General features: G+C 41.7%; 1 protein-coding gene across 3 annotated transcripts; it reads left to right on the forward strand.

The window, feature by feature from the left end:
• On the forward strand, window positions 577-23,504 carry Cabp5 (calcium binding protein 5). Of its 3 annotated transcripts, XM_017322297.1 has the most exons (8): window positions 577-698; window positions 1,455-1,604; window positions 2,995-3,083; window positions 15,322-15,352; window positions 15,848-15,991; window positions 17,925-18,034; window positions 20,017-20,164; window positions 22,400-23,504. In XM_017322297.1, the coding sequence occupies exons 3-8, from the start codon at window positions 3,072-3,074 to the stop codon at window positions 22,423-22,425; spliced, it is 471 nt and encodes a 156-aa protein (XP_017177786.1). In that variant the 5' UTR covers window positions 577-698; window positions 1,455-1,604; window positions 2,995-3,071; the 3' UTR covers window positions 22,426-23,504. The 3 variants fall into 3 exon arrangements, with proteins under 3 accessions (XP_017177786.1, XP_017177787.1, NP_038905.1); XM_017322298.1 differs by lacking the exon at window positions 577-698 and having other exon boundaries at window positions 817-1,604; NM_013877.3 differs by lacking the exons at window positions 577-698; window positions 1,455-1,604; window positions 2,995-3,083 and adding an exon at window positions 12,772-12,987 and having other exon boundaries at window positions 22,400-23,495.
• The last annotated feature ends 652 nt before the right edge of the window (window positions 23,505-24,156 follow it).

A 24,156-nucleotide genomic window follows, 5' to 3' on the forward strand; every position in this document is an offset into this window, starting at 1 on the left:
TTGAGTGTCAGGCTACAGCTGATTTGACTTCAGAGCTAAGTTTTAGTAATCTTGTGTGAGGATTATGGGTATGGTTGGCTGTGAGAGACCAAACTGTGGGAAACTAGGCCCTCAGTAACTCTCACCCTAAAGATCCACTGACCCTTTGAAGGGAATTATGTCACCCCCTCCTTCATTGCCTCCACCTGGTGCCTGAGACTGCCAGCTTCACTCCCTCCTTTGCTTGGCGCCTAGAACTGCTTAGATTAAGGCAGCTTCACCTCCTCCTCCATGTCTCCGTTTGGTGCCTGGGACTTGTTTTGGCACTCCAAGATAGCTACAAGATGTTATGACTTCCTGGGACTGTCAGGTCAGGGATGGCACTCCAAGATAAACTGCAGAATGTTTGAAGGCTGCACGGGACAGTTTTAGGGCCGAGATTCCAAGATAAGCTGCAAGAAGCCTGCAATCAGCATCCACCCCAGATGTCCATCCCTTTCTCTGTATTTTATTATGCCCCCTCCCCATTTTTTTCTAATTGTGTGCTTATAACCTGACTCTTAGCCTTCATTAAACAGACCTTGACAACTCTTTGTTGGTCTTGCTTCCCTTTCTGTGCTCATTTCTCTTTCAGGCCCTGGTCCTTATTGGCCCACGGAATAACTAAGTCCTGCTGGACGGGACAGTTGGCAATTGAGGTCCTGCCTAGAATTACTCTGGTGAGGAGCTACAACTTTGTTTAAGGGTAGATCCCCTGCCTAGAATCACCCGTCAAAGGGATGAAGAAGTGGCTCAGTGATAAAGCCCCTGCCTAGAATCCCTCAATGAGGAGCTAGGTGTGTGGCTCAGTGATAGATGCCCTGCTTAGAATCCCCCAGTGAGGTGCTGTTGGCGTGGTTCAATGGTAGAATACTTGTTTCATGTGTATGAGACCCTGAGTTTCATCCTCTATCCTAAAAGTAAGCTGTTATGGGAAGAATGAAACCATTCTTCCCACGTTAGCTTGCATCTGTCTACAGGAGAAGACAGAGTGAACATAGCTGAAGTGTGTGGCTTTCTGAAGCAGACAGCAGAGTATAGTAGGTTGCTATGGCTGTTGAAGTTGCCCAGGGGGCCAAATGGCTGAGAAATTTCTTGTAACCAAAGAGCATTCAGTGAATGACTACTCCATCACAGTCCTTGACACATAACAGCAAGTCCTCACTGCTGGTCCCAGAAATGTCTATCACATGACATTCAGAGCTGCTCTTCATTCTACTCTCAGGAATCCTATGAACTTCCCAAGGGTGAACAAGGAGACCTGCTTGGGAGACACAGTGCAGGATGTCCAAGGGCTTTCCTGCAGTTCTTCTTCACAAAGGGACAGCTGATGGTGGACTTTGGAGAGAGCACACATGGTGGTTCCACTAATACATGCCAACTCTGAAAGTAGTGTCTGGGAAAGAGGAGTTACAGGTCACTATTAATCCATGCAGGTGGCCTTGCCTGTTGAAGAAGGCTAGAGTATCTGAAGCCATGTACAGACCACTGTATGAATTCAAAGAAAGTAACTTCTTCCACGAGAAAACCTAGACCTAATCACATTCCACGGCTTAAGGAGAATTCCCATTATCTATACTTACTGTGTAAGTATTTGTTTATCTAATGATGTCAAGTCTAGGGGCACAGGTTCAAATCCAAAGGCAACTGCTCAGATCAACTTATTTGTCCCTCGCCACCTCCTGCATCTTTCATCACCTCGAAGCATCCTTTATTTCTCTACTTCCTTCCATGCTGTGTGGCTTGCATTCTCCCTCAAGATCTTCTCTTCAATCTGCTTCAGGATGATACTTACCTTTCTTGTCTTACCTGCTGCCTCAGTGCCTCTAGCTTCCCTTGTCCCCTTTCCATCCCTTTCATCTATAACTCGCTCTTAAAGGATCTTTTCTTATTTGGGTCTCACTTCCACAATCTGCTCACTGTAAGAGCACAATAAAGTTCCCTCATTCCAGTGCCTCACTTTAATCATCTATGGAATAGATGTGCATTGGGGCTGTGCTCTAGTCCCAAGATATTAGCCCTGCTCTGGTGCAGAGAAAGTTTTCAAAAAGCATTACTCATTTTTCCCCAAGCAAAAGCTGGTTTCTTTTTGTTTAAATGTATTATTTCTTAGATGGCATTCAAGATAATGGGGTTCATCATAGCATTTTATACAGATAGATAATTATACTTTGTTAATATTTGTTCTCATTATCTCCTTTTGGCCTTCCTTCTCTCTTATGTGGGTCTTCTTCCCTTTTCAAATAATCCAGATCTCCTGTTCTTATATGTGTGCAAAATTTGTATTTTAATCTAAATTCTGCATGTAAAATAAGACTTGAAATATTGTCATTTTCATCTCCCAATTTCCTCCTCCAACTCTTCAGACTTCTTTACTTCCAAAAAATGGTTCTCCTTGTAGTTTCATGACATATACAATATATAGAGATGCATAAGAGAAAGATAGATAGGTAACAAAAAGACGGTAGATACAATGAAACTAGATAAGATAGATATTTAGGAGATTGGTGATAGATACAAGGTAGATAGATAAGATGGGTAAATAAGTAAATCAATGACAGAAGAAAGATATTATGTAGATAGGTAGATAGCTATTACAGTTATGAAGCAAAACATGATACTTGTGCTTTTTTGAGGTTGGTTTATTTTGTTTAACATAATGGGGTCCAGGTCTGTCCATTTTTATACAAACAATGTAATGTCACTCTTCTTGATGACTCAATAAACATTAAATACTGCTGGGTCAGCCAGGTGGTGGTGGCGCATGCCTTTAATCCCAGCACTTGGGAGGCAGAGACAGGCAGATTTCTGAGTTTGAGGCCAGCCTGGTCTACAAAGTGAGTTCCAGGACAGCCAGGGGCTATACAGAGGAACCCTGTCTTGAACCCCCCCCCCCAAAAATACTGCTGGGTGTTGAATTGTTTATTTCTCCCCAAATGTTGATGCTATAACCTTATGTGCTTGTGACCTTAACAGGAAATGAAGACTTCACAGATGTGAACAAATTGTTGTTACTATTGTTTCAATGAAAGAGGACTTGAACATGTAGACAGATGTGCACACAGGTATTGGGGCTATGAGACTATGAAATTGTAAGTAACAATGATATATACCAATATAAGGGACACCAAAAGATGGTCAGTGAATGTCAGCTGTCTCCATACTGACCTCTGAGGTAAAGGAGTCTGGGCTCAGAATCCTATATTGAAAGAACCTAGTGGGGAAACCCCCTACTCATATCTTGAATTGGCGTGCACCCAAAGAATCATGAACAGACCATCTTGATGCCAGTCCAGACATTCTTGTATGTCTTCCCTATCTTTATGGCTAGTTGGTTCCTGGGATGACTTTACAGCCTTTGTTCTTTGTTCTAGGCCTAAAAAGCCCTCCTAACTAGCAAGCTGCATGAGTCATGGACCTTTCTGGCTAGGGCTTTAAAGTCTTGAATTTAGTTTTCTTTCTTTCAGTATTACACTGGGCCACATGCTCTTGGTCTCCAGATTCAGTGAGGCCATCTTTGACTTTGACTGATAACTAGTAATAACTGATATGATTAACAGTTTATACAAAGATGTTACTTATTGAGTATAAAGTAAGTTGTAAGTGAAATACACCATGAGACAGATAATGTCTTCAATTTACAGACTGTAACCTTGAGTCTTTGGCTAGTTAAGTGTTTTCTGGAGAAATTAACAGGAAGTAACATAATACCCATTTTGTAGACAATGATCTTGAGTCCTTGTTAAGTTAATTAGTTTTTTTTTAAAAATTTGTTTTGTTTTGTTTTGGGCAGAAATTGATGGAGTAAAGTCCTTGTCTATAGGCAATGGCCTGTGACTCTGATAAGTTGAGTAGCCATTTTTCTTTTTCCTGCCTGAGAAATTAACAAAGACTAACACAAGACATTACAGCTTACCTTTGTTGGTGCTGTGTGTTTGGCTAAGGAGGAGAAAGGAAGAGAAAACAGGAGAGGAAGTGAGCAGGAGAGATTGGAAAGGGATGAGAGGCAAGGTTAGTTTCCTAGGACAGGCTCCACATTTAGCGTTTGAACATCACAGTTATTTACCTATTGTCAAGGTGAGGGATCTGAGCTCAAAGACTATTTCACGTAGCTGTAACAGGACACTTGACAATCAACTTGAGAGGATTTCTTTTGACCTGTTGTTTAAGGATATGAACCCATCATGGTAGGGAAGGCATGGTTCTAGGACCCTATCATAAAGGGGTAGGAGTGGGGAACACTGTGTGCTGTTTGAGACAATTGACAGTTTTAGAAACAGCTCTGACCCGAATGTTTATCCTTCTACCTATTTTTTGTTGCTGCTGATTATCTACCTATTTTTAGTGTAAACTTGACTTTGATTCTAGGAACAAGATTTCCAATTATTTCCCTTTTGGCACAATTTCTAGTTAGTTCTTTACCACACCCAAAGAATTGCCAGCTTGAAATACAGATAACATCTAGAAAGCACCCTTTCCCTCCACTCCATAGGCTGGACTTCTTTTAAATGCACCATTTAGGCATTTTCTAGCAACTCACGACCTAGTTCCCCAGTATATATTGCTGATTGCCACCCTTCCCCATCTATTTTTACTCCTGGCTATCTTAAATGTCTGTAAGTACCAAAATCTTTTTACCAAACTTTCCTTTTATATGTGTTTGTATCATTGAAGCTGTCTGTAAACTGACTCCCTGACAGTGAGCAAGGGCAAATGGGTCCTTGTTGGAGACAACAGATACCAGCTAAATTGCTAGAAAAACTCAGCTATTACAGAGTGGAACAATTGATAAATAGAATAATTGCAACCCCATCACACTAAAACTAAAAACAACTGCTGTGTTGGGCTTGTGATGGTCACTGAGAATACCCACTCTCAATCGGTAGTTTCCCTCCCTAGAACTAATTTGTCTGTTTTCATCAGTTCCTCCCACAGGAAGGAAGAGTGTTTGGTGGATGAATATGTTTGGGAACATTGGACAGGTCAAGGTGTCAGGACCTCTTAGCCTAGCAACTTTTACAAGAACTTAAAACATCAAGGCCTTTCAGAAGGCAGGGCCTTCTAGATTGGGGCAGGGCAACAACAGGTCAGGAGTCACCACTAGCCCTAGAGCTTACTGCTCTTTAATGGTTGGGGTGTAGTTACAATGATCCTCCTCCCCTGCATCCATCAGGGAGTCTGGTAGGGGAAGAAGAAACACTGTGGAGTAGCCTACAGGAGGATAGTGCGTTCAAGTGAAGCTTAGCCTCATCCTATTAGCAGCCATATCATTAGCCATAATTTGGTGAAACCACTGTCTTCTAGGCTTAGGAGCCAATGGCTGAATAGACAAAAACAGGTTCAAAACAATTTTTGAATGTGCATTCAAGAAACTTGTCTCAAGACTCAATTACTTTACCTCTTTCCTGTGCCATACTTCTATTATTTTAAATGGCTATTGAATTCAATCCACGACATCGTGACATTTATCAGATGTTCACTGCAAAGTAAATCTAGACTGGTGGATTAATGTGCCTTAAGGACTATTCGTCTAGTCTCATTTCTACAGAAACCACAGCTAGACCAATGCAGACCTCAGAATTCCATCATCCCACAGCAAAGCAGGGTTTGATTTTGTCACAGGGGAAAACAACATTAAAAGTAGTGGAAGTAGCATTTTCTTTCTTTCTTTTTTTTTTAGTAGATATTTTATTTATTTACATTTCAAATGTTATTCTCTTGCCTCCAGAAACCCCCATCCCATCTTCCCTCCCTCTGTTTCTATGAGGGTGCTCACCCACCCATCCACTCACTCCAGCCTTCTCCTCTGGCATTCTCCTACATTGGGGCATGGAGCCTTCCCAGGACCAAGGGCCTCTCCTCACATTAATGTCTGACAAAGACATCCTCTGCTACATGTGTGGTTGGAGTCATGGGGCCCTCCATGTGTATTGTTTGGTTGGTGGTTAAGTTCCTGGGAGCTCTGGAGGTACTGGTTATTTCATATTGTTGTTCCTCCTATAGGACTGCAAACCCCTTCAGCTCCTTGGGTCCTTTCTCTAGCTCCTTCATTGGGGACCCTGTACTCAGTCCAATGGATGGCTGTGAGCATCCACTACTGTATTTGTCAGGCACTGGCAAAGCCTCTCAGGAGACAGCTATATCAGGGTCCTGTCAGGAAGCACTTGTTGGCATCCACAATAGTGTCTGGGTTTGGTGATTGTATATGGGATGGATCCCTAGGTGGGGTAGTCTCTGGATGGCCTTTCCTTCAGTCTCTGCTCCTCACTTTGACTCTGTAACTCCTTCCATGGGTATTTTGTTCCTCCTTCTAAGAAGGACTGAAGTATCCAACTTTGGTCTTCCTTCTTTTTGGGTTTCATGTGGTTTATGAAATGCAAATCAAAACAACCCTGAGATCCCACCTCACACCAGTCAGAATGGCTAAGATAAAAAACTCAGGTGACAGTAGATACTGGCCAGGTTGTGGAGAAAGAGGAACACTCTTCCATTGCTGGTGGGATCGCAAGCTGGTACAACCACTCTGGAAATCAGTTTGGTGGTTCCTCAGAAAATTGGACATAGTACTACCTGAAGACCCAGCAATATCACTCCTGGGCATATACCCTGAGGATGGTCCAACTGGTAATAAGGACACATGCTCCACTATGTTCATAGCAGCCTAATTTATAATAGCCAGAAGCTAGAAAGAACCCAGATGTCCCTCAACAGGGGAATGGATACAGAAAATGTGGTACGATTACACAATGGAGTACTACTCAGCTATTAAAAACAATGAATTTATGAAATTCTTTGGCAAATGAATGGATCCTGAGCGAGGTAACCCAATCACAAAAGAACACACATGATATGCACACACTGATAAGTGGGTATTAGCCCAGAAAGTCAGAATACCCAAGATACAATTCACAAACCACATGAAAAGTATGTGCTTATGTTAGTGTAGTGTATGATGTATGTGCATGTGTATGCATGGGTGCACATGCCTGTGCACATGCTTGTAGACATGGACATCTTGTATCCTGTTCTATTATTCTTTACCTTATTTCTTTGAGACAGAATCTGTTCACTGAACTTGGAGCCAGACTTGTGGCTGTAAGCTCTCTTGATCCTCCTGTTTCTATACTCCCACAGTACTGGGCTCATAGATGGTGACGAGGTCAAGCCTGGCTTTTTGTGTGAGTGCTGGGATTCTGCTTACACAGCAAATGCTGTTACCCTCTCTCCATCCCACTTTGTTCTTTTTTGCATCCTGTTGGGGAGCTACATCATGCTGATTGGTTAAATCACTCAGAATAATTAATTTTGGTCATTTAAGATGTACCTACCAGAGATCTTCCTTTTATATGGATCTCTTTCCAGTTAATACTTTTAATGCTGTAGACATAATTCAGTGGGAAAATTCCTGCCTAGAATACTGCAAGGTCCTGTGTTTCATCACTAGTAAGGGAAAGAAGGAAGGAAGGGAATTTGATATTTTGTACAGAGGTGTTTAGAAATAGTTTACTTTTTGAGAGACTTTACTTTCCACTTGACTTTAGTTTACATTGATGAGAACTCCTGGTTTTGGCTTTATCCTATAGAATTAATCACTATGGGCATTTATTTTCAAATTTCACAACACAGTCATGGAACTCCATGATGTTGAGCTCTGGCTACTTCTGAAATGTTACATGACTCTCTGAGCAACCCCATGCTATGATGCTTACAGACAGGAGCCTTGCATAACTGTGCTGGACATGGATTCCACCAGTCTTCAAGGGGCCTTGGTTCAGTTCAGTGGATAATAATATTTGAAAGTCAAGGCCTGGTGCTGCAGGTGCTCAATTCTAGGATGTTACAATGTCTATGTCCTCTGAATGGAGAGAGCTAGGGGCTGTGCACAAGGCTTCTAGAAATACTGTGGTGGTTTGAATGGAAAATGTTCACCATAATCTCAGGCATTTGAACACTTGTCTCCAGGTCGTGGCACTGTTCTGTGATTGGTTAGGTGGTGTATTTATTTTTCCTATTTATTTGTTTATTCACTCACTGACTTTACATGTCCATTGAAGCACCCACTCCTTCCAGTCACCTCTCCCACAGCTCCTTCTCCATTTCCCTTTCTCCTATGAGAAGCGGGAGGCCCTCGCTGGGTACAAACACACCTTGGCACATTAAATCTCTATAGGACTGGGCACATACTTTCTCACTGGAGCCAGAAAAGGCAGTCCAGTTAGAGGAATAGGATCCACAGGCAGGCAACAGAGTCAGGAACAGTCCCCACTCCAGTTGTTGGGGGACCTCCATTGAGACCAAGCTACACATCTGCTACATATGTGTGGGGACCTTGGTATAGCCCATGTATGTTCTTTGGTTGGTGAGTCATTCTCTGGGAGACCCTAAGAGTCCAGGTTAATTGTTGGTATTCTTGTAGAATCCTTATTCCTTCTGGATTCCTCAATCCTTCCCCCAATTCTTCTACAAGACTTTTTGAGCGTGAGTCTCTACACATGTTTTGGTCAGCCGCTGGGTGGAGCCTTTCAGAGGACAGTTATGCTAGGCTCCTGTCTGCTAGCATAACAGAGCATCATTAATAGTGTCAGGGGTTAGAACTTACAGGCCGCTGGAGGCATTACTTTGAAATTAAATTGCCTCCTCCACTTCTGGTTTGCTTTCTCTGTTTTGTATTTATGGATCAAGATGTGAACTGTTAGCTTCTCATTCCAGCCACCAGGCTGTCTCTGCCATTATGGAGTCTCAACTGTAAGCTTCAAGAAAACCTTTCTTCTCTAAGTAACTATGGTCATGTCATTTTATCACAGCAACAGAAAAGTAACTAAGGCACACAGTGAAGTTGTGTGTTCATGTTGAAACCCATGGAGACATACCAATATTTCTTTTTTTATGGATTTATTTATTTATTTATTTATTTATTTATTTATTTATTTATTATATGTAAGTACACTTTAGTTGTCTTCAGACACACCAGAAAGGAAAATCTGATATCATTACAAATGGTTGTAAACCACCATGTGGTTGCTGGGATTTGAACTCAGGACCTCCAGAAGAGCAGTCAGTGTTTTTAATCACTGAGCCATCTCTGCAGCCCCATACCAGTATTTCTGACTATAGCCCTGAGTTTCTTTCTGCTTTTACTCCCTATTAGCATTGCCCTTTTTCAACAGCAAGAGACCTGGCTCCTGTTAGGCCACAGTCCTTCTAGTTGCATTCTTTCTCTCCTAGAAATCAGGCCCCACCTTTTAATTTTGGGACACAGATGATTTTAAAAAACCTCTAAGCTTATAGCTTCTTATCTTTACAGTTGTGAAAAAGCTCAAGACAACCTAGAGTTGTAGCTAGTTTTTATCAGTGCCTTCTGGATTATGTCTGTAGGCTAGGTTAGGTTACTGTGATGGTTAGCTTTTATTGTCAACCTGAGATAATCTAGAATTACCTAGGAAGGGGGAACCCTAATGGAAGAACTGTCTTCATCAAATTGCCTTGTGGCTATGTCTAAGAGTAACTGTCTTGATTAATGATTGATGTGGAAGGGTCCAGCCCACTGTGAGTGGTGCCAACCCTAGTAGGTGGTTCTGGCCTATATAAGAAAATTAGCTGAGCTTTAGCCATAAGAAGCAAGCTCACAAGTAGCTTTATTTCACAGTTTCTGCTTGACTGCCTGATTCCATAAGAGATAGACAGGTACCTGAATATATATGCCAAATAAACACTTGTCTCCCTAAGTTGCTTTTGACCACGATGTTTTATCACAGCAAACCAGAATTGATAGGTCACATAGTATAGAGATTGTCTACCTCTTCAACAAAACTTACTGTAGAATCTTTTCTTTTTTGGATATGAAGGGAACAGAGGGACCTAGAGATTTTCATATCTACCCCGCAGGGCCTTCATGGCTGCTTATGGTAATGATAGTATATATCTTCTAATTGTTCTCCTATTCAGGACTCCAACATGGATGCCTATGGTCGTAATGCTATCTCTCCTACTAAGAGCTCTCTCTTGCATGCCTATAGCTATGAGCCCATTACTTTCCTAATAAAGCCCCTTGGAAGGATAATCTCATACCTGTTCTTTTTTGTGAACTCACACTCCTTTATAATAGCTCTAAATTCTCAATATAACTATTCTGTCTTCTGCATTGTCTTTCCACCCCTGTGGAGACACCCTTTTCACCCTAGTTTTGAACTAATACTCAACATCATGAGTAGACATTCTTCAGACTGTGGTGAGTTATAATATTTTATGCAAAATTTCCATTGGTAGACTCCATCTTAGTCAACACCCTCAAGCCATACCCTGGATGGTGCCTTCCCATCATCTACATCTCTCATTTCCAGGACCCATGTACTACTATCCAGTTTTCTATTACTGTTACAACATGTTTGAAGCTAGGAACTGAATAGAGAAAATATGCTTATATAGCTCAAAAATTTATATGTTTGAAAGCATGGTATTATTAGCTAGATATTGGTGAAAGCCTCCTTGGTTGCATCATCTTGTAGAAAGATAATGGAGGGAGACATACTAGGTAGAGGGGAGAGAGAGAGAGGGAGAGAGAGAGAGAGAGAGAGAGAGAGAGAGAGAGAGAGAGAGAGAGAGAGAGAAACAGTGGGTGTGGTGGTTTGAATATGCTTGGCTTAGTGAGTGGCACTAGTAGGAATTATGGTCCCATTAGAGGCGATTTGACCTTGTTGGAGGAAGCATGTTATTGTGGGGTGAGCTTTGAGACCTTCATCCTAGGTACCTGAGGACAGTCTGCTCCTGGATTCCTTTCTATGAAGATGTAGAACTCTCAGATCCTCCAGAATCATGTCTGCCTGGATGCTGTCATGCCTCCTGCCATGCTGATAATGGATTGATCCTCCGAAACTATAAGCTAGCCTCAATTAAATGTTCTTTTTAAGAGTTACCTTGGTCTTGGTGTCTCTTCACAATAATGGAAACCCCAACTAAGACAGTGAGACAGTAAACCAGACCCTGGGGAATGGTCAGGGTCATTATTTTGTAAGGTAAAACCTTTTGAGAGAACTAAGAGTGGTTCCCATGAAAAAATGCCTTAATCCCTTACTAGGATATCGTCCATAATGACTTCCCATTGAGGACCAAGTTCCCAACTCATGAATCCTTTGGGCACATTGAAATCATGCCAAAACCATAATATCTTCTGAGCAATGCTGTATTTATGTAGGGAATCTCCTCACCTCATCTGATCTGGGAACTCTGTTTTACATATCATACGACCCATACCCATCATGTATGAATATTCTCACCACTTCTTGACTTTGATGCTAATAAGGCTTCTCATCCTCCTTACATACCCAACTTTGCTCTTCCCACACAAGTATCAAGAAGGAGCAAAAGGGAGGAGATGAGCAGAGGATGAATGATTGCCATGGCTTCCATCCTATGCATATTCATGTATTAGCATCCAGTGTTATGTAGCAATTTGCTTCTGGAGAGGAGTAGGTTTATAAGTCTCAGGAAACTATCAAACCTATGAGCCTCAGGAAGCTCATGAAACTTACAAGACCAAGGCAGCTCGGGAAATTACATGATTCACAAGGGTTCCTCCCCAAAGTTATGTAAGTATTAAGCAATTTCTAGATGTGAGGGCACTCTTCAGGGGAACTGCCTGCAGGTTGTGTAGGGACTTTCAAATATACAGCATTCATGAGTCATTACCTATGATAGGCTTTTAGTGATGGGTCATAATCCATCACTCATATTCCTGTTGGCAACCTGAATGAACTCACTGGTTCACAAAGTTAGACTTGGGTTGGCTGCAAGTGCCTTATGTAGAATAAACATGTATTTATGTCTCCTTAGGAGGTCACATAACATCTGAAATCAAGTGGTTCCTTTTTATTTTTTATTCATTCTTTGGCAAGTTCCTACATGGATATAATGTATACTAAGCATATCCTCACTCACTTTCCTACTCCTTCTTGACATCTCTCAATGCTTCCCTTTCTACCTTCATATTTTTTCTCTCTCTGTATCTCTGTCTCTGTCTCTCTGTCTCTTTCTCTCAATCCACTGCTAACTAATCTTGTTCAATTGTTCTTGTTCAAATAACCATAGATGCAATGAGTGTCTGAGTGCAATGGCTGTGTCATGTTTAGAAGGCGATATTTCACAGCATGTTTTCCATATTTTGGTTCTTCCATTCTTTCACTCCCCTCCACTCCTTAATGTTTCCTGAGTCTTAAGGAAGGGGTTGATAGCAATGTCCCATTTAGGACTGGACACTCAACAAATACTTAGCACTTTGGCTGATTATTATTTCAGTATTGACAGCTACCTATTGTAGAGAGTCTTTTTTAGTCATTGTCAAAAGCAGAACTAATTTATAGGTATAAAAATAAGTATTTAGAAGGCAGTTTAGCAAAATACCTATTTAGAAAAACAACAGTATATAAGTTTCTCCAAGTGCCTGTGATCTTCTGGTATCAAGTATTGTTGCATCTTGTTCCTTTGGGCGCATGGCTGATGACCACATTCATCCTTTTAATCTTTCACTCACTAAAGGTCAGGCTTAGATGAGTGTTCAAAATGCTTGTTGGTACAGAAAATGATTGGAGGCCTCACCCTAATCCCTCTTTCAAAATGTACTATCCAATTCCATTCTGGGGATAAAAGAGTTTCAGAGGCCCACATTGGCTCCCCCTCCCATCTCACTCCAGCCATAAATGGGAGGTAGGAAGAGCTCTAATCCCTCCACTGTCTAAGTAGAATTTTCCATGAGCTGTCACAGATCTCTCACAGGGACTGAGGAAGAAGCTAAGAGAAACAGGAGGAGTTGGCAAAGGATTGAGACAATCAGGAAGCTGGGTTGCCTGCTGCAAGGAAGTAGGAAGGAGGGGCCATCTTGACATCAGAGCTTGGTGAACACTACCTGCTCCAATGCAGTTTCCAATGGGTCCTGCCTGCATCTTCTTGAGAAAAGGCATTGCTGAAAAGCAGCGGGTGAGGTGGGGATGGTGCAGAGAATGATAGGAAGATCAAGGGGGTCTGGGGCATGGGGAAAAGAAGGGGTATGCAAATGCTGAGCAGCAAGGGGAGCAGGTGGAGAGAGCACAAACTGAAGCTCAGGTAGCACTGTTTGGGCATAAGGGTCAGTGATCAGAAGTCAGAAGCAGAGGGGTATAGTGGAGTGAGACATAAAAGAGAGATGCTATGGAGCCATTGTTGACAGCATCATTGTTTCATATGGGAAATCATACAATGATGATGGTGATGGTGTTAATGGTAATGCTGCTTCTGCTGGTGGTGATGACATTGCTGGTGCTGACGGTGGTGATGAGGATGGTGATGACAATGAGGATAGTGATGGTGGTGCTGCTGCTTCTGATGATGATTATGGTGATGGTGGTGATGATGCTGATGATGGTATTAACAATAGCTATTGCTTATTAAGTCTTGCTGTTTGTCCAGTCTTGTGCAAAAGGCTTTACGTGCTTGATGGCATTCAGTCCTCAGAACAGCACATGAGGTTTGGTATAATTTCATTCCTATTTTACAAGGAAGTAAAATTGTAAACTGAGGCCATTAAGTCATGAAGTAGTTTGTTTTACGCCTATACAGCCAACATGTGTCTCTATCTATCTATCTATCTATCTATCTATCTATCTATCTATCTATCTATCTATCTGTTAATTCACTCATTTATTTACTTATTCAGTCATGTTTGAGTCTCAGTAGCATATTCTTCATTGTAAGGCCTTAAAATTACCAGAGAGGGGGAAAAAGAAAGGAGCGGTGAAAGGAATAAGGGGAAAAGATAGAAGGGAAGAGAAGAGGAGGGGACACAGATCAGGATGAGGCAAGGCATGGAAGGGAAAAATAGGGGAAGGAGAAAAGGGGAAGAGAGATGAGGGAAGGTAAGAGATTTCATGGTTAGAAAAGAAGAGAGAAAATCCACAGTGAGGTCTCCCAGAATAAGGTTGATAAGAAGTTAATTACCAGACACTATGCCTGCTAACCAAGCATACCCTCAGGTGTACTCATGATTAGGGAACAATGACCAGCAATTCCCATATGTAAGACTAAGACTGAATATTCTACGAAAACCCCTCTGAGAACTGGTTTCACACAGGAGAAGCTCACCCCAGGAATGAGGATGGAGGTGCTAGAGTCAGTGGGATGTAGCAGAAAGAATTTGGCATAGCATTCAGGAGTTCTACATCCTACTCTCAATCCTGTATCTGATCTTTGAGTGACTTCAAAGGAGTATGCATGTCATAAAAGCAGAAGAGGGTATTGTATTTGGGAAGAAATGGGATTGGAAAGAGTGGAACATGTACTATATGTGGTGGTGCCAAAGTCAGCAAAGAACAATGACATAGGTGTGTGACAACATCATGATGCAAAACTGGTTTTTTGGTGATAAAACAAATTTAGTTTTAAAGGTTGAAGTGTCTGAGTATGTATCTTAGTTGGTAGAGTTTATCTAGCACATATGAGGCCCTAGATTCAATCTTCAGTACCATACAAAGTAGGTGTGGTGGGTTGTGTCTGTAATTCTAGTGTCTGTCAGATGGAGGCAGGAGGATCAGGAGTTCTTTTTAGGTATTAGCCTGGCTACATGAAACTATCTCAATAAATATGTAATAGAATAAATAAATAAGGGCCAATGAGATAGATCAGAAGGTAAAGGGACCTGTTGCTAAATTTGATTACATGAGTTCTATCTCCAGGTTTGTGTATGGAGAGAACCAATTGCCTCAAATTGTCCTCTGATCCTTCACAAGTACTTGGCAAGTACTTGCATTTCAAAACAATTAAACAAACAAACAAATAAATAAAAGGAAAATAGAACAAATTTATTTATCTCTCCCTTGAAAGGGAATATTCTATTTATGAGCTGTGTGACCTTTGGTAGGCTCATTAAATCTTTTTATTCTTTAGCTTCTCATGGGTAAGATAAGAATATTTGAGTCTACCTCAGTGATGTGGTTCTGAGGTATAAGTATAATGACAGTACTCACACAGAGATCCCTCTGAACACAGTAGATGAGACATAATGTACTTTCTTTATCTGGGGAAAAAGTTCTTATCACAGGATGTTTGGGATAGAAAGTTGGAGATTAAGATGCAAAGGTGGGAGACAAGAAATGAGTGGGGATGGGAGAAAAGGGTCATTAGAGAAGAGCTGGGGATGGGAGTTGTATTAGAGGGAGGAATATGAAAGTTAGAGGAAGACTGTGAAGGTAAAAAAGCTTGATGGAACAATGGGGTTTTTTTGGGAGGTGGGAATTATATTTCTGACTCTTTCAATATCCTCTCCTGTGTTCTTTTCAGGAGAGACCACTGGGACAGGATGAGCTTGATGGTAATTCCTTTCTCAGATGCCCTTCCATGTAGTCACCTATTACTGCTCTCTTCTCCTGCATTTCTGTGTAAATTACCCCATGTGAAGAATGCTTTTCTCCTGTGTCCCTGATCAAATATAATCTGCACAGCACATTCTGGGTCATTTTAGGTTCTACTCCTTGAGTGTTGACAGGTGTCTGTCTCATTTGCATAAGTCACAGGGACTTGGAAATGATGCACATTTTAGAGTGATTTAAAAAGTTACCTTTTGAGGGGGTTGTTTTTGAGATCCCTTTCAAGTTCACTCAAGAGTCTGAGAACTTCAGTGCTCTTAGGGTCATCTTCTTACTAACACATTTTTTTTATATTCCTGCTTAAAAAATGAACCATATACTTCATTAAATGTATTCTTTGTAGATTCTCTAGCTATGTCTCATTGATAGTTTCAAGGGATACCAGTCTTCCCCAAAGACAATTTCAGGTTGCTCTAACACACTTCTCTCTTAACTTTTAGAGCTCCGGGAAGCATTTCTTGAATTTGACAAGGACCAAGATGGGTTCATCTCTTACAAGGATTTGGGCAATCTCATGAGAACGATGGGTTACATGCCTACAGAGATGGAGTTGACTGAGTTGGGCCAGCAAATCCGAATGAACCGTGAGGACAAGGGGCAGGAGGCATCCCTGGAGTTGGGGACAGGGTGGGTTGTAAGGAAGATTTTTAGGTTGAGAGTAGCACGTTAAATAGGAAGGTGGTTAAGGGGAAGAGCCATCTGCCAGAAAGCAGCTCAGGCTATACTTGAAGAAGTTGCATTTGAAGTAGTTAGAAAGAGATGGAGCTAGATACTAGTTGCACCTTTTACTATTAAAAATATTAAAGATTAAAAAGTCATGTGTATCAACATTTTGCCTGCATGTATATCTGTTCACCAAGCATGTGCCTGACACGTTGAGAGTGTCAGGTCCCCTGGAACTGGGTTATAAACAGTCATGAGCTGCCACATGAGTTCTGGGAACTAAATCCAGGTCTTCTGCAGGAATAAGTAGTGAACTTAATACTGTATCTCTCCAGCTTCTCACTTTAAAATTTTAAATTGTAATTATTTTGTGTGTTGAGGGAGGATGGGGGTACATGTGAATGTCACAGTATTTGGGTGCTGATTGGAGAACAATTTCAAGGAGTTGGCTTTTTCCTTCCACCACATGGGTTCTGGGGCTCAAACTCAATGCCATCAAGTTGGACAGGAAGTCCTTTTTACCTGCTAAGCCATCTACCTGGTCCATGAGTCCCACTTTCATTATTTACTTATTGTGGTCATTTTCAACAGTGGAATACTTCTGGAATATTCCTGGTTTTCAGTTTCCCCATCTATCAAGTAAAGACATGATTATGGCTTACTTATTCATTGTGTTGTGGAAAGGAAAGGATGCCACTGTGGGAAAGGTCATATTCCCCATTATTCCTTACTGAATGCAACATTTTATCAGTAGAGTTCATTGTAGTGGGGCTTGATGGATGTTGAGCATGAACCTGGACTTGGGACTAGTGCAACTCAGTAGCATTGCTCAGGAATACATCATTAAATGGAAATCAAAGTCAATTCTGTGATTGAAGCCATAATTAGGTTGGATTTTGGGCATGAATCTGAGTTAACAAGATTTCATTTCATTTCATAATAGTAAAGTCTCTGTCTGCTAGTTTCATTATCTGCATGTTCAAGCAATTGCAACAGAAAATATTTAGAAAAAGGAACTGCATCTACATTAAACACATAAGGACTTTCTACTTCTGTTTCTTAAATAATACAGCACAGCTTTTATTCACAGAACACCTCAGTATAGTAGATAATGGAAAATCTAAAGGTGACTAGAACATATGGGAGACTACAAGTGCAAGATACACACATTATGCCAGTTATGACAGGAACTTGGGCATTGATTTGCTTTGATATGCTATGGATGTCCTGGCACAAGTCTTCAATGAACACAAAGGGATGACTGTCACCATAACTGAAAGAGAGTGGTCCACATTTAAATCTTTGTTTCTTCTATTGGTCTCTAGATGGGGGAGTGCATAAGCTTTAAACCAATAAGATATTTTCTGAGTGGGTCTGGACAGATTACTCAGTGGTTAAGAGTGTACTACTTTTACAAAGAACCTGAGTTTGGATCTCAGCATCCATGTTGGGCATCTCTGTCATCTGTAACTCCATCTTCAGGAGAATCTGATGCCCTCTTCTGGCCTCTGAGGTAACTGCATTTATGTGTACAGACACACACACACACACACACACACACACACACACACACACACACACACACACACACACACACACAAACAGAGAGAGTTTAAAATGAATAAAAATTAAAGAGATTTTTATGAAGGTTACCTAGTTATATGTATATCCTTTGTCTAATAAGTTCATATTGGAACAACCTGAGAACTTGGCTGGGTAGAGGTAGGAACTCAAAGAAAATCATTAGCATCCAGGAGACTGGGAACTGACCTTTTTATGGCTTGAATGGGAGAGTAGAGGGATGAAAACTCAGTGCCTGTGGAATCATTGCTAACCATGTTTCTTCTTCTTCAGTTGGTGGCCGTGTAGACTTTGAAGACTTTGTGGAACTGATGACCCCCAAATTGCTTGCAGAGACAGCAGGGATGATTGGTGTCCAGGAGATGCGAGATGCCTTCAAGGAGGTGAGTTAATAACTCCATAATTCTGAGAGATGGGCAAGGGAGACACCATGGGGCTAATTTTATTAGTGTACACAGTAGACTGTTCCCAACAAAAGCAACTAGTTGTGATTAGGTACGAGGAAGGAGAATAACATATTCCAAACATTTGGCAATATGTATTCATCTGATTTTACCCTCACATACAATATTACGAGTAAACACAGTTCCTATCATACATATGAAGAAACTGAGGATCACAGATGAAATCCAATACTCTCTGTTTCCCCAGGTTGTGGCCTCTTGCTTCCTGCAATAGGAAAGAAGAATCTAAGAATTTGATATATTTAGATGGGGGGAGCTGTTCTATGGAAGTACATTCTAGGGCAGGGTATTCTAGGGCAGAGGTTCTATTATAGGAAAATGTTTGTAGAAGGGAGCCAAGATCAAGTGATGGACATAACAAGAAACAGACAAGGTCTCCGGGATGTGGGGGCATGGTTCAGTGGTAGATCCCCTGCCTAAAATCTCCCAGTGAGGGGCTGGTGGTGTGTCTCAGTGGTAGAGCATCTGCCTAGAATCCCCTAGTGAGGCGCTGGAGGTATGGCTCAGTGGTAGAGTCCCTGCCTAGAATCCCCCAGTGTGGGGCTGGGTGCTTGGTTCAGTGGCAGAGCTGCACAGAACCTCCCAGTGAGGGGCTGGAGATGTGGCACAGTGGTAGAGCACTTGCCTAGAATCCCCCAGCAATGGCCTGGGGGTATGTGGTTTGGCACTAGAAAATTGCTTTAGGGTGTACAAGGCCTTGGTCCCTCTTTAGCTTTCATTTCATATGGATTCTGCTACCCTTTTTCCCACTTTCCTCCTCCCTTAAAATATCTTCTTCCCCTCTTATTGTCGCTTTCTAGTTTCATTTCTGAATCTGGTTTGTTTAACACAGTGATTTTCAGTACCGTCCATCTTACAAATGTCAAGAATAAATTTTCCTTTGTGACCAAACAAAATCAGAAAGAAATTAAATATTTATGATAATTTAATACTGATAGTGACATGGGCTGATGACCCAAGTTCAGCCCTCAGGACTCACATAGTGTGTCCTGCAAGTTGTTATCCTACCTTCACAGTGCATCATGGAATGTATGTGCCCACATGTGTATACACACATAAAGAAACAAACATACAGATATTTGCACCCAACCAATGGACAGAAGCTGCTGACCCCTGTGGTTGAATTAGGGAAAGGATAATTAGGGCAAGGTTGAATTAGGAAGAAGCTGAGGAGGAGGGTGACCCTGTAGGAGGACCAGCAGTCTCAATTAACCTGGACCCCTGAGATCTCTCAAACACTGGACCACCAACCAGGCAGCACACACCAGCTAATATGAGGCCCCCAACACATATACAGCAGAGGACTGCTGGGTCTGTGTTCAGTCAGAGAAGATGTACCTAACCCTCAAGAGACTGGAGGCTCCAGGGAGTTTAGAGGTCTGGTTGGGTAGGTGTTGGGTATTGGGTACATCCCTGTGGAGACAGGGGGGGTGGGGATATGATGTGGAACAGTTGGAGGGTGGGCCAGTGGGGGAAATAAAATCTAGAGTTTAAAATAAATAAATAAGTAAATAAATAAATGAAAAAACAAACAAGCAAGCAAATAAATGTAATAATTTATTTAAAGACATGGTAAGCAAACAGAAGCTCTTGGTCATGACAGATCTGTCACACTAGTTGTGATGATGATTCCTTGAGTCTATGCATATGTCTAAACTCATCTAGTTGAATGCATCATACATATGCATAGCTTTTTGTATATAAATGATACCCCAATAAATATATTTAAAATAATGTAGGGGAAATTTTAAAAAATAATGGTGATGAGCCATCATTCCAGTAGGTGATATGTTCTAAGTGCTTAGCTTAGTTCTTGGCCTCCATTGAGTGACTAGAAGCTGGACTTTGCTCAAGGCCATTCTCTTCAGTGAAGCTGATATGGCCTCATTGTTTCTGTTTAGTTTGATGCCAATGGAGATGGGGAGATCACACTGGCAGAACTGCAGCAGGCCATGCAGAGGCTGCTGGGGGAGAAGCTCACACCCCGGGAGATTGCTGAGGTGGTACAGGAGGCTGATATCAATGGAGATGGCACTGTTGACTTTGAAGGTAATACTTTGGGGAAGAAATCCAGGAATCTACACCTGTGACTTCTCTATGTGGTTCTCCCTCCAGTTCATCTACTCTATAATCTTCTCCAAGTCCTCATTTGAAGGTGTGTTCTCATTTCATGTGTGTTGCTGTGATAAAGCAGCTCACTCACTGGTCTTTGCTCAGCTAGCTTTCTCATGTAGCCCAGAACCACTTGTCCAGGGAATGGTGCTGCCCAGAGTAGACTGGGGACTCCTGTACCAATTAGAAATGAAACATAGACCCACAGATATGCCCACAGGCTAATCTGATTCTGGTAGTTCTTCACGTGAGGTTTCCCCTTTCCAGACAACTCTTGGTTGTGTCAAGTTGACAGTAACTATGAACTAGTACTCTGTGGGATCACATTTGAGGGAGGCAAATTTAAACTTGGCTATATCAAGTTTATATTGTGATATTCTCTGAATTAAGGTACTCAGCATCTAGTTATTGCCTTCAGGTTGGGTCAAAATCTATAGTCTATTTTTCAATCCATGCCTATTTAGCCTACCCAGTCTTATCTTTTGCAACCATGATGTGAATTGGTGTGCTTTGGGGAACATGTTTCCTATTCTGCATCCTTCAACTTCTCTTCCCTGTAACCTATGTCCTGCCCTCTTGTTCACTTATAATACTTATAAATCCTTCAAGGAAACAAGCCAACAACACCCCTTTGTCAAGAATCTCCCCTCTCCCTTGTCTGAATAAATTAAGCCTGACTGTGAACTTTACAGGACTTTTTGTTCTTTTCTATGGAACATATCTTGTGTTTGTTTCCATGCTGCAGGACAGATGAGTGTCTCTCTCTCCCACCTCTCCCTCTCTCTGGCGTTTGTGTGTGAAGTCAATGGACTGTGTGTGTGAGTGTGTGACATGCACACTCACACAATTCAGAAAAGGGTATTTGGCATCCTGATCAACCACTTTCCACTTCATTCCATGGAGACAGGAGCTCTCTCTGAACTTGAAGCTGGGTTGGTAGTTTGCAAGCCCCAGCAATTGTCCTCTTTCCACCTCCAACAAAACTATGGTTACAGGTTCACAATGGGATTTTTATGTCAGTACCAGGGATGCAAGGCAAGCTCCTCCTGTTTTTGCAGCAAACACTGATCCAGCTTCCCAGTCATTTTGAGTGAAGTTTGGAAATCATATCTGCTCTACAGGTCCCCAAATGGAAACTTAGTAAATGTGGTGGGTACCTGCTGGATCTTAACAGTCTCAAATATACCATGTGCATCAGTGAAAGTGGGGACAAATGGAGATGAGGCTATCAAACAGATTTAAGCCAACTATAATCAAGGGAAGGATAGGATGACCTCAAAACACAGTGGGGCCAGCAAGTTCATCTGGAATTAAGCGTAAACAAAGCAAGGGGGCGATCTGTTCCTGCAGGGTTTTCTATTTACTGTCCACTTGATCTCAAACAGGCCAGTTTCCCGTACTAGGCTTTTATTTTTGTAGAATGGCACTCTTCCAGGAACACTGAAAGATAGAACAAAGGCTAGAAATATAACTGTAGGTAAAAGCATTTGTTGCCCAAGTATGAGAACCTGAGTTTGGATGCCTAGTACCCAGGGCCCTGTGCCTGTAACTGGTGGTAGGTAGGGCTAGAAAGCAGAAGTTCACTGAAGTTCCTTGGCCACCAGCCTAACAAAAAATTGGTGAGAAGAGTCTGGAGAGATGGATCAGTGGTTCAGAGTATTGGCTGCTCTTCTAGAAGTCACATCACCCACAGAGTTTCACAACTCCAATTCCAGGAGATCCAAGATCCTTTTTTGCTCTTACTGGGAATGACATGTACACGGTACGCATGTATACATGCATGCAAAATACAAATACACATTAAAACAACATCAACATCAGCAACAACTAATAAAGCCCCAGGTGCAGTGAGAGACCCATTTTCAAAGGAATAAAATAAGGAGGATTACAGAAGGACACAGGGCATCCTCCTGTGCCCTCTACATGCATGCACAGGTGCATGTGCATCTGTCTATACATTCATATAACATACATAAACACACATACACACCATGAAATAAAGTACTAATAATTTCTGTTTATAAGCTCTTAGTATTTTATGAACACTATGTCCTGAGAGTTCAATGACTAATATCATTGCCTGCAACATAGGAGAAGCTCCCCAAAGTAACTCCAGGTGCTTTACAGAGGAGCCTCACAGGAATGGTTGTTTTCTTTTCTTTCTTTCTTCAGAGTTTGTGAAGATGATGTCTCGTTGAAGAGGTAATAGAAGCTCCAGACACCTGCTGCCTTGTCAACATGGCTGAGCACTTGTAGAGCACTGGATACCCAGAATACCTTAAAGGATGGAGGGTGGGAGTAGGCTTGCCCCAGTATGGACTGGGGTGCAACTGCAAACACTTGCTTTGCTTCTTGGGAGCAGAGACATATATAGAAGCAAGTTTAGAAGGAAGACTCTATGTATATAAATCTGAATTATACTAGGATCTAGTGCCACTCAAGCATGCCAGAAGCTATGACATCATTTCCTAATCTCTTTCCCACCACATTCTCCTTCCATGACTCCCTTGGTTAAAAGATGGTGTGGGAACTTTTTCACAGTCCAAAAGAAAGAAAAGAAAGCCTTTCAAAAAGTTACACACATAGCTTATCTTTCCCCTGACTACTCTAAAAACGACCCCATTTCCTTCTCTTGGTAAGAGAGTGTCCCACTAGTCACAGGGTTATAATGAAAATCCTAATAAATATCAGTTTAGAAATGTCTCAGGAAGAGGCATTCACAGTTGTGTTTTTCCAGTTCCCCAGAAGCAGAGTCTGTCACTCCCCCTGTAAACATCCCTGTCCCTGCCCTAGTGTGAGATAACCCTGGAGGAACTGAGCTAAACTGCAAATCTGGATTATCAAGGTTTAGTACAAGCTGATCCCTGCGAATATTTAATCCCCTGCAAAATCAGAGAGAGAGAGAGAGAGAGAGAGAGAGAGAGAGAGAGAGAGAGAGAGAGAGAGAGAGAGAGAGAAAGAGAGAATTCCCCAAATCCCTAGCCCAAGCCAAGTGACTGCAGCATCCTTCCTGGAAGCCCTCTGCTGCTGTGTTGATCTATCCCTGGCTTCTCCGGGCTTCTTTCTCTACCTTAGGTAGTTTGTGAACTTCACCCCTCATGTATGGATCTGGACCCTTCAGTTGCTTTATCATTCAAGATAAAGAATTTGTGTCATATCTTCCTCCAAGCTTTTCTTGCATTGAAGTTCATTATCTAGAAATATAGAAAATGTCATCTGATCCTTGATCCAATAGCTTCAATTTACATGACTGAAATAAAGTAAAAGTAGAAGAAGATATATTTCCCATTCTCTTATCTGTGGTTGTGTTGTGTCACTATCCAGGAACTACTTGATTTTCTTTTAGTGTTTTTTTTCTCCCTTTCTCTCTCTCTCTCTCTCTCTCTCTCTCTCTCTCTCTCTCTCTCTCTCTCTCTCTCTCTCTCTTTTAGTATTTATGTAGCAGTTATCTCTGAATTGAAACATTTCAACCCAGAGGAAAGCTTGTTAAGACTCATGAAATCCTAAAGGAGGCTCCTTAAGACTCAGGAAGTAACTTCCCTCTTCTCAGAGGTCAAGTGGAGGGGGTGGTAATGGGAGGGTCTGTATGAGTGGGGAGATTGTTATGAGAGAGTGGGGCTGCAGTTGGGATGTAAAGTGAATAAATAAATTAATTAAGCAATGGAAAAAAAAAACAAGATACAGGAAGTATTGGTCTGGAAAGATACCTCTGCTGCTATTCCAGAGCACTGGAGCTTGATTCTCACATCCATATGGTGGTTTATAATCATTATAACTTCAGTTCTAGGGTATCTGGCTCCCTTTATGGTTTCTTTTTTTTTTAATTAGGTATTTTCCTCATTTACATTTTCAATGCTATCCCAAAGGTCCCCCATACCCATCCCCCCAATCCCCTACCCACCCACTCCACTTTTTTGGCCCTGGCGTTC

Source organism: Mus musculus, chromosome 7, assembly GCF_000001635.26.
Source record: "Mus musculus strain C57BL/6J chromosome 7, GRCm38.p6 C57BL/6J".
In the NCBI taxonomy this organism is placed as follows: domain Eukaryota; kingdom Metazoa; phylum Chordata; class Mammalia; order Rodentia; family Muridae; genus Mus; species Mus musculus.